The following is a 16,156-nucleotide window of genomic DNA, read 5'->3' on the forward strand; positions in this document are numbered from 1 at the left end:
GGTATATATTCAGTTAACATACGTATCCTCTAATTTTAAATCCATATTTATGTTGCTTTACTGTCCATATTCCAGACATCTTGGTATATGGTTATGTCGCAAGCATACAGTAAATTTACATAGACTTAGAGAATACACATATATCATTGACAATATGTATAGCCACGACACATATCCAGCAATCCTTCTGTCTTTTGAACACGTACAATGCTTCAAATACCTCAACCATGGGCAATACCACAACCCGGTTTATACGATGGACATCGTATCGTGAAACTGGTTCGAGTCTTCTCTAGCATCCATGAGTAAGAATTCTTTCATTTTAGTTAAAGCTCCTGAGTATTGCTCTTGTCGGTTTTAATGGAGAGCTCTCACTTACTTTTGTTCTATGCATCTGGTTGCAGTAGATAATCAATGCAGCGGGTACGGAATATATATAGAGAACACCAAGATGACTAACCAAAGCGATAGAAGAAAGCGTAGACATTAAGTTTAGGCGAACCGCCTCGGTGGATAATAAATTGGATATATTCCGTAGACTGAAACTCCAAAGACCATGTTGACCCAACAGGCTCCCAATGCAACAAGTCGCGGCATACACATGCAAGGCTGAAGCGCATTCCAGAAACAGCCATCTCCCATACCTGAGGGGGAAGAAATGGCTCCAAAAAAAGTATGTACAAGAAGATACTGAGTGACAAAGGAAACTATTTCAGTAGAGCAGCCGTGAACTTGGACGCCGTGTCATCGGATCATCCAGGATATCATGGAAGGAGTCTTTCAACCAAAGCAAGAGACCAAGGAAATCGTGACAAATCAAGTGTGATCAAGTATTTTCTTCTAGTGCCGCCTTGATTTTCGCATAGAATCCAGCCGGCCAGGCGGCTATTTCTTCGTCCTTGGGTATGCCCCGAGTCCGGCAGTGGTGGACAACATTCATCAGGATCCTGCCCAGCATGTCCTGATTGACGGGAACAGTGCCTTCCAATTGTGCGTCAGGGTACAAAAATGAATCTCTTTGGCTAAGAAGTTCTTCCACTGTCGGTCGTAGGGTCTGATCCCGCTGCAGGCAGCGCTTCAGGGTACGAATCAGCCCCGGCGGTATCGCAACTCCTCCAACACCAAAAGCTGGGAAGTCGATCTGCACTTTAGGGTTGGGGATGGCCATGATGCGCTCATAATATTTGGCGATTTTGGCAAATGGCGGTTGGCCATAGACCATTTTATAGAGGATACAGCCTAGACTCCAGACATCGCTGGGCTTGCCGAGCTTCATCATCTTTCCAACACTGGCTGGAAGCCCAAGTGAGGCATTCGAGTCGATCAAGGCTTCTGGTGACATATAATTGGGTGTGCCGACTTGCTGCTCGCGATGCACGTTGACCGTGTTATCCTGGATAGCGTTGGCGATTCCAAAATCGATCAGCTTCAACCTTCCCTGAACGAGGAGGAAGTTGGCGGGCTTCAGATCAGAATGCACAATATTGCAATTGTGGACCGCCTGAACACACTCAAGCATCTCTTTCCAGTAATACCGCGTGAAGTTGATATCAAACACAGCATCCTCGGCATTCAACCGGTAGGTCAAAATCTTCTCCAAATCAGACTCTCCGATTTCCATCAGAACGCTGAGGGTGTGCTTGTCCGAATTGAGTTCCCAGTCAAATAATCGGACAACCCGATCAATGTTTTCCAGCCTCTTCAAGAGGTCGATCTCGCCCTTGTAGCCAGCTAGAGTCACTGGGTCGACATCTTCGAGATTCACTCGTTTCAGAGCAAAGATTTTATAATTCTCGGCCATGACGCGGTAGACACGAGAGCTTCCCCCACGTCCGATGCAATCCAGCCGCGTGAATGGCTTATGATTGACCGAGACTTGGCTTCGCTTTTTGCGAGATTGAGATGCCGTGGCCGCTCCTCCCGTCGCCGTGGCGGTCTCAAGCATCGACATCTTCGGAGGAGGGGGCGCTGGCCGGTGAGGGGTATTGCTACTCCGTGTTGCTAGAATCTTGCGAGGGGAATGTCCAGCTGGCGTCTCTTCATTGTCTTTCTTGTCGTCCCCGTACACCACAGAGAGCTTCTCCGGTTTACTTAGGAGACTAAGCCCGTGGGGCTTATCCCGTTTGAACGTTGGTGGAGGCTCATTCTCTTGGTCTCGGGTGGCCGGGAGTTGAGGAAGCGGTGGGACCTTGAAGACAGGCTCCTCATGAGCACTTGAAGGCTTCGAGGACATTTCCGAGGCGGAACCAGGTGTCGATTTGGAGTGTGATCCGGAGGACCTCGGCGATGAAGACCTGGAGAATGGGCCCTCCCCAGAGGAAGCACTAGCGGGATCATATGCTCGGGGTCGCTCAGCTTCCTGAGACGGGCTGGGGTCTGCCCATGTTACCTTGGGCGATGAGGAGGTTCGTGTTTTAGCATTATAGCGATATTCGGCGTTGTCGTCGTTGGGGTCGAGACTCGATTCTCTATGTCGCTCGGCGGAATAGCTTTGAGGGTCATGGTTCTCCTCGCTCTGCCGCCGCAGAACACCCCTCCTCGCAGGTCCATTTAGAAATGTTCCTGTGAGCCTTCCGACTCTTTTCACGCGAAGGGAACTCTGCATGCCCACATCATCCCCATGGCGCGAGCGGAGAACAGATGCAGTGCTAAACCGAGGGGCATAGTCGTCCTCGTAATTCACCGTCCTCCCATTTTCCGAACGCTCTGCACTCGAATGTTCATGAACGGAGCTCCTATCAGCCGACCGCTTTTGGGAGGGGGACTCTGAAGTAGGAGACCGTGTATGACTCCGCGACCCAGTGATGCGAACACTGCGCGGTCTGGGGGCCGGCGTGATGAGTTCTTTTGAGCTATAGTTCGCGCTAGAGCCTGCGCTCTCACTCTGTGCTAGAGGGGAGCCTTCTCGTGCATGCCTATTGTTGTTGGCGAGAGCTGGAGCTATGCGTACTACCCGAGGAGCGGGGCTTCCGGTTGATCGATCAAGGGGTGACGATGTTCGGGACTGCCTCGATTGACTTGTCGCAGCTGACATTGCGCGTTCAGTTGAAGAGGGACGCTCGTTGCTGCTGTACTTGAGATGAGGGGAAGACCCAAGTCCGTCCTCGTCGAGGAGAGCCTTGACGGAAGCGCTGAACTTGGGCTCCGGAACCTCATCATCGGAGCTGTCACCGGCTGAATACTGTCTCGAAATCGAAACTCCCTCATTCCGCGACGTTGTATGATAGTCGAGAGCTGGTGAAGTGTGTCTAGAATTCGAGCGAGAAAGCGTAGAACGAGACATTTGCCGCAGTGATGGTTGTCGGCGCAGACCACTCGTATATGCGGAGGAAAGAGAATTCGGCGAGGCCATCATAACATTTCTCAGCCCAATCAATAAATCCTACATGGACGTGTCAACCAATGCGCCCGTCCCAAATTCCCAAAAATCATCGGATGCCCCAATGGCGGGGGCGTGTCGTATCGTGTTTGTTGTGTCGTCTGCCGGAGTTGATGCTGTTGTTCTGGTTCCTGGATCATGACAAACATCACGGGTGGCTGGGGACTCGGAGGAAAGTCACCTGACAATGTTCGTTGCCGGGGCGATCAGAGAGCAACAAATACTCATCATGAAATGGATGAACTATGTACAGGGGATTCAGAGTACCTATCAAATCAATTAAAAAGCAATAATGTGCAATTCGGCCTGCAAATTTGTGGTTTGGTTGTAGGATGTCGTTGCCTGCTTATTGCCTGCGAAGCTTTCACTGGCTGGTGATTGTATGCTCCGCAAAGATTCAATTCTGTACCTGAGAGGAGTCCTCAGATGCTCACTGAAGTAACTCTCAGACATTGAGCATTAGGGTCTGAACATATTCTCAATTCTAATTATCCTGTCTTGCCTCTGACGAGGGTCATGATTTCACTTCAGACTGAATCCCACCCTAAGAGGGGTGGAGCGTATTACCATTGTGATCGCTGGAAGGATCAACTATTGATGATATATACTCTGCAGTCAGTTACTATTCCTACAGCAACAGAGACAGGCATCACTGTTAGCATTGCTCTTCTCGTTTGTTCCTAACATTGAGAACACTTAGATGTCTTCAGTAGACTCTAACAGCTATCTACCTAAGCTCATGATAACGTATTCAGAGCTCAATGGCACATGCTCTCCTGCGAGTCACCTGACGACGGCCAGCTTGTCCTAGGGGAATCCCTCTCACTTTTCCTTTTTCTTAGCCATCTTCACAAGGAAACAGTTGATGCCCGAATTTTGCTAACGAGGAGCATATTGCCGAACTATCCGTCTCTGCCCCTGGTTCTCCAAAGTGCAAACTCAAAAAGTCCGAAGTTTCATCCAAAGACACTGCCAGGGAGGATGAAACAGAGATACAATCCCAAGCTTTTGTGGGTGTTTCATCAGGACAAATTCTGATGTCGGTTTCCTTGTTTGACCAAGTGAAATCAGCTCTCTCCAATGCATCAGCTATTTTTATCTGATGACCCTATTGCTGGAGGAGGGAATTTTACGGGTCCAACTTCGCCTGGTGGCTCCATCCTCACAGTTCGGCTCCAGCAGCGGGCGGGCCACTGCTGGTGAACTCCTGCGGTGGCCTCAGGAACCAAGGATCCAGAGGCTTTGGTTCAGGAACGGTTCCCCCGAATCCCAAACATGGTATCGTCCAATACTAAGGTACGGAGTACTTGGTATTCTTGACCCATCTTTGGTCTACTGAGGTACTGTGGTACGGAGTACATCCCCAGTGATTGAAATCTAACTTTGACCATTTATCTAGTGTGTTCTCATTTTGAGGCTCTCTTACCTAGTTGCTCTCGAGTGTTGTGTTTGGTTCCATCACTCATAGAAGTTGAGAATATGACGAACAAACCTAACAAGACACAAACTTCATACAAGCTGTTGACTACGGGCAACGGGAGTACTATTTGTCAGTCGATGCTGGTTCCGAGCTCAGGAGGGATTAGGTCTCAGCTAAAGGCCCAAAAGTGGCTAGTGGATGCATCTCGATTCTTTGTCCCTGACTAACTGAATACTACATCGTTACCCGCCATCGCCAGGGGTTGCCAAGTTCGTGGACAGTTTCCATATTTCAAGTTCATTCTTGTCGCTTTGTGATACCTTCACCTGCATCCAGCCTGGCAGACTGCGCTGACCTGCATCATGCACTAGGCATCCTTCATTTCTCCGAGTTTCCGGGGGTCTAGATTCCCCCTAGTCTAGATTCCCCCTTGGCTGGGTTGTCGAACTCATCAGGCCATCAGCCACAGGTCCGGAGCCTGCTGCGACCACAGGAGACGTCACCATCTAAGCAACCACATCCATAACACAGAGTTGATAGTTCGAACAATTCCAGTTTGTGTGGTACTACGGTGCTACATAGTGCCTGCCTTCAATGCTTTCGGTCGGCGAAATCGCCTCAAGGCAATCTGGACAGTGAACACGATCAAGTTTGACCCCTTCAACCCTTAGCCGCCGCCAGCATCCGTAATGCATCCAACTATCTGCACGTCGGAAGAGATTTCTATGTGCATCCTAGGCCCGCTGGTCCGAAAAATCGATCAGTCAACAATGGAATCTCAAAAAATAAAAAGTGTCTCACTCTATTTTGTCTAACTCCACTATCTTCGGGGAGGTTCTTCGTACACTGTCCCGAGCAATGACCTTTAACCCTCCTTTTTTTTTTTTTTTCAACTCTCCCCTGTTTATCGTCTTTTCCCCAAACAAAGAAAAAAGCAGGAGCTTTAAGCTTTTCAGCACAGAAGGGGGTTTCTGATACATCCACTCCTGATACTAACGACGGACTAATTCCGTAGTTTACAATAATATGGATTTCTCAGGAAAAGCCGCTAGCAGCTGGGGCCAAAACACCGGTTGTCGTGACTTGTCGATCACCCATGGTAGGACTCGGCAACGAACGCAGTCCCCAACTTAACAGTGCACTAGTAACTAATTTATTGATCCGCCAGTTTATCACAGGTCCAAATAAGTCCCGGCTGACTCGCAATTGGCTCTGGCTGCATCCTTAAACGGAAGTATGGTTGGCAGCCTAGCCTTGATCTAACAGCTCCTCAAACATCAACCAAGAAACCATCTGATTCGCAGAGTCAATTGCGATCATTGCTGTTTACAACTTGACTGTTGTCGATCACGGGATAACTGCCCTCAGACCGACTTCCTCGAATGTCGAAGACACGAGCTTGAAAGAAGAAGAAAAAAAAAAATCCCCGTTCTCGAGGTTACGTTATTAGCATCCTCTCAGTTCCAGGCCCTACGCAGGTCTCCCCTGGCATTGTTGACGGTTCTCCATACTATGCGTTTGGTGGCTTCGACTATGTTGAGTTTCTCCCTACAAATGGAGTTTCGCACTACAGCTTTAGGTATCCAGACCATCCGAATTATGCTTTCCCAGGCCAGAGACACATGATAGTTTGGACATCGTAAGTCGCATGTGCTCTGCGAGCCCCTGGTGACGCAATGACGGTTCGCCCAATCTTCGGCTATCTGCGTATCGATCTTTTTCTTTCCTCATGTGCCGTTGGAGCGCAAGTCCGCTAAGATGCCCAGGTTACCTGAAATAGTATTCTCGCTCGCTCGTTTCGGATGTTTCCACATTCGAAGATAGTGTGATCCATTCGCCATTCCCCTGGCAGTCTGCGATCCACTTTAGCCAACGAGCACCTTGAAGATCCGGGTCCCCAGTCCCAAAGAGTGAACAACACAGGCTCTGCTAGTGCTAGACGGCTCATCCTTCCTAGTAATCCTCGTCCTTTGGGCCCCTGCCCTCACGCCCTGTTGTGAATCTTGGCTAGTTTGGCACCAATGCTAGACAAAGGGTGGCGCTGGTAGTGGTCCGCCAATCGTGTATGAGACTGGGGAGTGCTTTCTAGTCTCTCCATCATGGCCGGCCATACTTGCATCCCCCAGGGGTAGTATATATACCTGGATAATGATCTACCTTTCCGATTGATCATCAACTCCCTTCAATCGCTTCATTTCTTTCCGCTCTTTTATGCATTTTCAGTTTTTCTTCTGATTGTCACGTTGCTTGAACAGTCTGTCGTTATCTGATTCGGCTATTCGTAGCCTCATCATTCTCTCAGGACACATTCATTCTAATACCTACCGAGACACTCGTTTAACATCTCTTATTGCGCTCCTACAATGCGTTCCAACAAGCTTTTCCTGCTCGCCAGTCTGGTGAGCTACGTCCTCGCTCTTCCCACCGACGTGGAGACCCGCCACCTGAAGCTGGGTGCAGACCTCGATATCGGTGATCTCTCCATTGGCGCGGGGATTTCGATCGATGGCGGTCTCGATTTGAGCGCGCTCATCAACGCCATCCTTGGTGGCCATGCAAGCACCACGACCCTCCTTGCTGGTCTGAGTGCTCAGGCAGCCGCTGCCCTGCAGGGAGGCGTACTTGGTTGCAAGGCCGGTGCGATTCATGCCGCCGCCAGAGCTGAACTGGCCGCCTGGCTTCGTGCTGAGGCCGCCGCCTTCCTCGATGCATCCATCAAGGCTTCCCTTCTCGAGTGGTGTGAAGGTGACGCCTCCGTCACCCTTTCCGCCGATGTCTGCGCCGGACTGTCAGTGCTGATCCCCACTTGCGCTGACATCGCCGCCAAGGGCGACCTTTTTGTTACCATTGAGGGTATCTTCTCCTCCGCCGAGGTCGCCGCAAATGTTGTCCTGAGCGCTTCCGCCCAGGCTTCTCTGTCCGCATTCCTCTCGGCGTCTGTTGAGACTGCTCTCGATGCCAAGGTTAGGGCTGGTCTCAGCCTTTGTGCTGGCGGCGGTGTCTTCGTCGACCTCGCCGCCGATGTGCAGGCCGCCCTGAAAGCCTGGCTCGCCAGTTCCGAATGCACCCTGTCCGCTTCTCTGAAGGTTGCCGTGTTGGCTTGGTTGGAGGGTAAGGTTGGTGCCGACGTCATCGCCATTGGGTCTCTGCCCAGCAATGGTCTGGCAACGATCTCTGCCGGTGCTTCCGTCGTCGCCCTGGTTGAGGAGACTGGCATCCTCTCCGCCAGCGCTCAGGCTTCTCTCGCCGCCTTCCTCGAAGCCGGCATTTCCGCCGGTCTCGACGCCCACGTTCAGGCCGCCCTCGAGGCCTGCGCCAAGGGCGGTGCCGCCGTTTCCCTTGATGTTGAAGTTCGTACCGCTCTCGTCGCCTGGCTCACCAGCTCCAGCTGCTCGCTCGGCGCTGAGCTCAAGGCTATTGTTCTCTTCTGGCTTTCGTTCGCTCTCGAGGCCGATGTCTCCGTCAGCGTGTCCACAGGTCTCCTTGGCGATCTTACCTCCTTCATTACTGGCACTCTCGAGGCAACTCTCGGCTCTGTTTTCCGTGGCGTTATTTCGATCCTGATCTCCGGCGAGAGCATGGCCTCCCTGTCTCTTGACGCTCGTGCCCAGCTGGCTGCTATTCTTGGTGGTGCCGCCGGCATCGAAATCGATTCCAACATTGAAATTATCCTCATCGGATGGCTCACCGGCTGTGGCCACCTCCCCAGCGGCTCCAGCTTCACCAAGGATCGTATTCCCACCCTTCCTTCAACTCCCACCGGCTCTGCCACCGGTGTTCCTTCTGTCTCTGTGCCCACTCCTTCCGGCATCCCCAGCGGCTCCGTTCCCTCCGGCTCCGTCCCTAACGTGCCCGTCCCCGTCCCCAGCGGTGCTTCCCCCTCTGATGCCGCCAACGTTCCTGCCCCCAGCGTCCCCAGCGGCTCCGTTCCTTCTGGTGCCTCCCCTAGCGGAGCATCAAACGGCAATGTTCCCCCCATTGTTTCCGAGGCAGTCCCTGCTCCCTCCGGTGATTCTCCTGCTGGCCCTGACGCCGCCGAGACGCCTTGCGAGACTTTGGTTTCTGAGACTGTTGTCCCCATTGCTACCAAGACCGGGGCCGTTACTAACGGTGCTGCGACCATCACCGCTGCCCCTACCGCGGTGCCTTCTAAGGGTCCCAAGGTGATCACCGTCACCAAGACCGTCATTGTTTCCGCCTGCGACTACTAGATTTAATTGTTGGCTCGTCAAGCCCAGTTACAACTGATGAAACGATGGAAACGGGAGAAATGGGTGCAATAGTCTTGTACATAACTAATTTTAATTATAATTCTGCTGACCCATATCGTGAAGCTGTATTATCAGGTTCGTGGAGTTGAATTGGGCCAGATGTCGTGGCATTACCACCCTTATTCTTTTTCATTCTCCTTGATCGCCAACCATGAGAAGTACATTGCTCACATGGATAGATCAGGTCTTTTAACTTATATCGAACCGATTGTCAAGAGACAGTAAAATATATACCGGGTAGCCTAAAGTGATGCCTTCAAAAGAACTTCTCTACCTTTGTCTGCTAGTTACTCCATCAATTCATTACTAAGCATCAATCCACCCGGGGTACTTCTCCACTCGCTCATTCCTATCCCGATGACATGTCGCTCTGTATACAGAGTATATGACAGCCGGTTGTGGGTACAACGGACCTTCCGTTGCATATCCCCGACCGCCCGTTTTCAAGCCCTTGGCTTAGGAAGGGGAACTGAGAAGGCTGGGCGAGAGCGGGCCACTAGTGTCGAGGACATTTCGATCAGCACAGTCATGCCCATCACCGCTGATTGTAATTATAACCGGAAGCAAGCGGAGAAGAAGCACACCCGTGCGCTGACGCAGTTTGCAAGCAGCAGTCTTGTCTGCATGATACGGCATGAGAGGCTGAGACGCATGCTTGCATGTCCATGCAGCTGGGATTGCTGATTCTACGTAGGACGTGTCTGATTGATGAGTTGACAGTTGGCATGCACGTTGATCATGATTCTGGATACTTTCTTAGTCTATGCTCTATATACGGCGTACAGGGTTCCTCGAAGCAGGTATATTGGGACTACACCCGGGTATCTATCTAAAAAGGTAGCACGATTATATTTAGGATGGACTGCTCTGCACATGTTCGGAAGAATGCAACGGGGTTACGGAGGCCCTGCAAGGCGATGATCGTAATATTGACCATTATGAGTGGATGGTCCTCCTGACTGTTACAGATATGGGGGCGATGGGGTCTACGGAGTAAGTGTTTGGTTTTAACTTTGATTTGACTTTGGCTACTATCACTCGGGCTAATAAATAGTGCAGATCAAGAACTGATGCTTATATTGATGGATTTGATGGAAACGCCCGAAACACTGTATTGTTTATTATGGATGGATGATGGGTAGGATACATGTACCAGCTATGGAACTACTACTAAGAACTTCTCCCTGTGCCTTAGTAAGCTATGTTTATAGCATTTACACCCTGTTCCATAACAGTTGCCCCCCCATCTCTAATTTTCGAGTCCATTGTTAGATAAGAAAATTTATTTAATCAAATCAGATGTCTGCGATTAATCGGATCCCTTTAATATAGGCGTGTGGAACGGTGTGGTGTCTCTAAGGTTGGGGATAAGGGTGGTGGTGGCGGTAACCTGTGTCATGGCATCAATGATGTGCTCTTACCTGGTGATTATCTGCTGTAATACCTCTAACTTCGCCTTAAGTTCCCTAATCTGTTGCTTTAATGTAATGACTTCCTTAACTTTTGCCTATATAGCCTGTTTATATTTCTGCTTAACCTTCATTACCTCTTCTCTGTATAAGGAGTTGCTATTATATATTATCTCTTAGAGATAAAGCACCTCTGATTTAGCATACTCTAGCTAATTAGAAGGCGTCAGGGGCAGTCAGGTTTAGGCATTATAGAATTTAGGGTAATTAAATTGCCATAGCCTGACCCTCTAGTTCTTAATATTAGATACTAATGACTTTTCTAGTAGGACAAGTTCCCCTTTTACAGTGCGTTTGAAGATGATAGTAAAGTAAGGCTTGTATATCTTTCTATTCTAGTTCTAGTAGTGTGAGTAATATTTTCTTACCTTTAGTAGTTGTTGGGCAAGCAGAAGAATATTATTGTTGGAAAGGATCTTTAGGTCTGGTTCATTATCTGTAGGCTCTGTTATCTTTATTAGACTTTGCTGTCTTTCTTCTGCTTTAATAGTTACCTTAGTATAGATAAGGTTAATGCTGGATTCTTAGCCTGTGGTGCTAGAGAGAAGTATTCCTAGGTTATTAGATTAAATATCTATCTCTGTAGCTAAAGGGGGAATGTAGAGCTAATTATACTAAGTAATAAGCTGTCTAAACTAAACCCAGAATCTTTTATTTAAGTTTAATTTATAATATTCCACTGTAAGGGATTCTAATCTTTTAATCTCTTATTCTATGTCCTCTCAAATGTCTATACTAAAGGGCTTAGGGGTCTGTAGGAGTTCTGTAAACATAGTTCTATCTAAAGTCACCTCTATACTATATTCTAGGGCCACCTCTAACTTTTCCTTTCCCTTCAAAGTAGCTATTTATCCCTGTGTTAATAATAAAACAATAACTAATTACTAGGAAATAAGGAATAAATAGAGTAGGTTAATGATGCTTAATATATAATGCTTTAAGATAAATCTTAATAGTATAGAAGTTCAGAGGTAAGGTAAGAGTGATTAAGCCACGGGTGCACTGTAAGTCAGGGGGTGATGATCTTAGAAATCTATAAATAATAGTAGAAGATTTCTATTCACTAGTAAATACTAGGCTAGGGTTAAATAGGGTATTAACCTGCCTGCAGGTTGATAATCCCACCCTTCTATATTAAGGTCTCTTCTAGTTTAACAGGTATGGCTTCTAGTGGATTCTGTTGCCCCCTGGCTTCCTTTATTAAATATTTAGCTTCTTATTATCTATCTAGGAGTTATTACTGTAGCTCTTTTGCTTCCTTTATAGCATTGCTAGACCTGGTAATAAAGTATTTAAGATAGTTAATGTAATAGCATCCTACTTAGAGCTTTGTGATAAGATCTTCCAGAACTACTAAGTGCTTGTGATATATAAGCTTCTTTAATAGGAAGGGCCCTCTCTAGTATAGATCTAACTTCCTGCCCTTATCTTTCTTAAGCATAGTGTCCTATAATAGAACTAGATCTCCTTCAGCAAGGCGTGTTAATGTTAGTAGTAGAAGTATTATCCTTAACTTAGTTATTAAATCTTAGGCTTCCTATACACGTGCTGCCTTGCTTTTAATTATTAACTATAAATCTATCTCTGCCCTAACTTCTATTCCTTCTAGGTTAATAAGGTCCTCTATCCTTAGCGCGCCCGCGTGCCTCGGAGAGAATCTAAACAGAATCTTAGCTAGGGAAAATCCATGGTCCTTAATATAGCATGTATTAATTGCCTTGATTACTGATAGTAAATTACTATCCTAATCCAGGAGTTACAAGGAATCCAGGGAGCTGATTATCCTTAATTAGCCTATAATTATATAGACTATCCATTCTATAAAACTAATAGACTATAGGGCTGTGACAGGGGCGGTTACATACTTAACCCTATTATTTCTTAAGTAAGTAGTAAATCCTTCTCCGGTAAAGTGCCTTCTGTTATCTATGTAGAGGTATTATAGTAATCTGAAATATTTTCCCACATTATATTTAAGGAAATAGACTAATACTTATGTAGTGGCTGCGGTTACAGTGTGTGTAAATATATATTTTAAAAAGTAATCTGCTCCCACTAAAATGTACCTAGCTCCCATCTAGGATATTAGCATAATTAATCTAATATAGTCTATAGTAAATAATTGTAACGGCTCCAGGGAGATTACCACCCTAGGGTCCCCCTTTAGAGGTTTAAGACTAACTACTTAATATTATGGATAACTCCTGCAGTACTCTACTAAGGTCTAGTAACAGCATGGCTAGTAGTATTAACTAATTACTCACCCTAGGGAAATCCTTGCTGTAAAATATCTATGTATATTATAGAGTAGATATAAGACTTCTTAGAGCTAAGATTACAGTACGCATTACAACCATTTCCTATTAGCTTTATAATATGCTAAGAGATATTCTCCCTTAACATTAATCAGGCTAAATCACTTGTCAATCCTTCCTTTTAGGAGTTCTTTAACTATCTGCTTATACTAGGTATCTTATAGGTATGGCAGGTATAATTCTTCATAGGTTTCCTTAGGAGTTATACTAGGCTGTAGTTAATAATCTTCTATATTTATAAATAAAAGTAATAGGAAGCCGTCCTCTTTAGTTCCTAGGGTAGTTAATTTCTAGTAAGGAATCTAGGATAGTCTATTAGCCACTACTTGAAGCTTTCCTGGCACATAAATATAGTTAACTTGGTATTCCTGCAGTTAGTAATACTACTAAGCTAATTAACCTATTACTTCTAAATGCTCCCCTATAATAGACTTAACTATAGTATAATTAGTGTAGATAATAACTAGATAGGGTGATCCTAATATAAGCTACCTTATTTCCTCTAAACCCCTAAGGACTGCTAGTACTTCCTTTTCTATTATAGTATAATAGGTTTCAGGGTCTAAAAGTATAAAGGACAGATACATCACTAGGACTTCATATAGATGAGTTTTTTATAATGATTTAGTTCTAACTAGATATTCTGTTATCTAGAAGAGTACTCCACCTAGGCCCCTATTAGAAGTATTAGTGCTAAGGTGATATTGCAACTTAGGATCTCCTCTAGAGAGCTTTACCTCTAGAAGATATCTCTTTAATATCTAGAACACTTTCTGTTGTTCCTCACCCTATTTAAATAACTTAAGTTACTTAGTCTTGCCCTTCCCTATATATTTAAGAGCCTTCTTAAGGATAGCTATATAATCCACCCTCCCTAGGATATATACCTTCAAGAATGGCAGCAGATAAATAAACCTTATTAATTCTTCCTTATTTATTAGTTCTAGCTATACCTAGAGTGCTTTAAGTTTTATTATAGACGGCTGAAGTCCATTATGGGTATATTAGTAACTAAGAATTTCAATCTTATTAATAAAGAAGATGCTCTTAGCAGGATTAAGGGTTAATCCTGCCTAAGCTAGTCAGGGGAAGTAATGCTAGTGTAGGAAGGAAACTATATTATTTATATTCTTAGTTATGGCAGCGTTATTATCTATAAAGTATTTAAAACCCACTCCTAGAAGCAATGTAAGTGTAGCTTTGGATGATGGTTTAGGTATTACTCCCATTGCTAGATCCTTTAATTTAGAGTAAGTCCCTAGAGCTCCTGTAAGCCCCTGTCCTATATATAAATAATAGAATTAGCCCAGGATTGAGTTGAACCTTATTTTAAATAAATACTTAATAGCCAGCAGTACTGCCTAATATCTATTAGCTGCATCTACTTTAAAGAATACCTTCTATTACTTTTTTAAGAGATTTGTGATGACTGGCTCTATTCTCTATAGTAGATAATTTATCTTTATAGTGGCTGTATTTATTAGCATGAAATTATATACTATCTATAGTTTTCCTGAGGTCTTCCTTGGGAACTTAGTATGTGCACTCTATGAAGATATATACTTAATGATGATGCCTATATTAACTATCTTTAGCAGGTTCTCTACTTACTAACTTTTTTCCTCTTTTATATAGAGTAGGAGTTTTGCTGCTCGCGGGGTAGCCTATAGGTAGGTAGGGATTTAATGTTTAATAAGTCTTATAGCTAGTATGTTAGTAACCCTTTTAACAAAAAGATCCTTCTAAGTATAAAGTAGATCTGCTACTACTAGCCACTCCTCCTTAGTAACTAGCAGTCCTAATAATTAGGTATTTTCCTTTATCTAAGCTTATGCCTAGTTATAATCTATTATTATAGCCCACCGGTACTCCTGAGGTCTTAAAGTTATTAGGAACCCTAGGTATCCTATATTCTCCATCTTATCTTTAATATCTCTGAGGTCTGTAGTCATTAAGGGAGATGTTTAGTTAGATAGAGGATATAAATAGGTAGGTATTGGTGCTGTGGTATCTAATGCTCAGATAGTATTCTATATATTATTTTTATGTGTTATTTCTGTTTCTATGTTTTCAGGGAGTGGGTTTAATATATACTATTCCTTCCCTTATTAATAACAGGTGCTCCTATTATAGTGCCCTCTTCACTAGGTCTATTAATGACCTGCGGCCTCTGCGGAGGGTAATATAGGTGCTACTACTAGTTTCCCTAATTATAGTCTAAGGAGTTAGCCTTGTAGCAGTCCTCTTCTATTACTTCCCAGATAACTTAGAATAGCTTATGCTTGCCTTCTATATTAGTACTTAATTCATCTTAGTCTAAGGCCTGAGGATGATGATTTAAAGTACACAGAGGAATAATGGGCTTGTAGGTTTTGATTTTGACTTGTTTGATTACTTAACTCTAGATCTTAGCTTTTTTCATCTCTTCTATAACAGCAGCCTATTAAGTCCTTATAACTTCCTTTATTCTATCTAACCCTTTGATAGTATATATTCCATGTTTGTAATTTCCTAATAATCTAATAGATAACATCTAGTGGTGACCTAGTAGGATAGAGTATCCTAGATCCCTGTCTATAACTATTACTGTGATAATTCAGGTAACCCCTTTAATAGTTAACTATAACCAGACTATAGCACTTAACTAGAAGTTATGGCCTGTCACCACCTAATAATAAATGTCTACTAGAATAATTCTTACTTTTAAGGCACTAACAATATATCTAGTAACTAAATTACTCTTTAATCCCCTATCTACTAGCACTGCCTTACACATCACAGCCTATAACTTATTATTAGTAGTTATAGCTTGTACATCTGTAGTAGTGTAGAAGAGTTCTGTTAAACTAGGATCCTGTGGTTAGAAATAATTATCATATACTTTATTCTGCTAGTCTAGCTGCTTAAGATAATAAATTCTTACTCTCTTTAGAGCCTTTTTTATTTTATTAGTAGGATTTAGCCTTATAAGTTTTATAAACTCTATACAGGCTGCTGGTGCCACGTTAAGGAGTTCTATAAGACTTAGTTCTACCCTTATGCTGTTCATCACATTCTTTAAATTAAGTAGATTCCTATCTAATCCCTTTAGGTGTCTCTTTTCCTTCAGGTTCTTAGTCTTCCCTATATTCAGTATCTTAAGTTAACTATTACTTATAGTATCTACCCTGGCCTACTTACTACCTATATCTTCATCTCTAGTGGCATAGACTCACTGCAGTTCTACTAGCGCATTACTTAATTATAGGATGTAGACATCTATTAGGGATAGGGAGCTAAGAAGCACTATATTAACTCTATTA

At 44.8% G+C, this 16,156-nt stretch overlaps 2 protein-coding genes across 2 annotated transcripts; one reads left to right on the forward strand and one right to left on the reverse strand.

Moving 5' to 3' along the window:
* Positions 1–71: 71 nt before the first annotated feature.
* AFUA_3G08100 (serine/threonine/tyrosine protein kinase MPS1) lies at positions 72–5,689 on the reverse strand. The gene is made up of 2 exons (XM_749711.2): positions 380–5,689; positions 72–292 (listed from the first exon to the last, which is right to left on the reverse strand). The coding sequence occupies exon 1, from the start codon at positions 3,353–3,355 to the stop codon at positions 827–829; it is 2,529 nt and encodes an 842-aa protein (XP_754804.2). The 5' UTR covers positions 3,356–5,689; the 3' UTR covers positions 72–292; positions 380–826.
* On the forward strand, positions 5,690–9,364 carry AFUA_3G08110 (putative cell wall protein). Its single transcript, XM_749710.2, has 2 exons — positions 5,690–5,898; positions 5,968–9,364. The coding sequence occupies exon 2, from the start codon at positions 7,163–7,165 to the stop codon at positions 9,008–9,010; it is 1,848 nt and encodes a 615-aa protein (XP_754803.1). The 5' UTR covers positions 5,690–5,898; positions 5,968–7,162; the 3' UTR covers positions 9,011–9,364.
* Positions 9,365–16,156: the final 6,792 nt, after the last annotated feature.

Source organism: Aspergillus fumigatus, chromosome 3, assembly GCF_000002655.1.
Source record: "Aspergillus fumigatus Af293 chromosome 3, whole genome shotgun sequence".
In the NCBI taxonomy this organism is placed as follows: domain Eukaryota; kingdom Fungi; phylum Ascomycota; class Eurotiomycetes; order Eurotiales; family Aspergillaceae; genus Aspergillus; species Aspergillus fumigatus.

Bases quoted from the DNA above. Each gene is read 5' to 3' on its own strand.
- AFUA_3G08100 (XM_749711.2), bottom strand. From the start codon at position 3,355: ATGATGGCCTCGCCGAATTCTCTTTCCTCCGCATATACGAGTGGTCTG.
- AFUA_3G08110 (XM_749710.2), top strand. From the start codon at position 7,163: ATGCGTTCCAACAAGCTTTTCCTGCTCGCCAGTCTGGTGAGCTACGTC.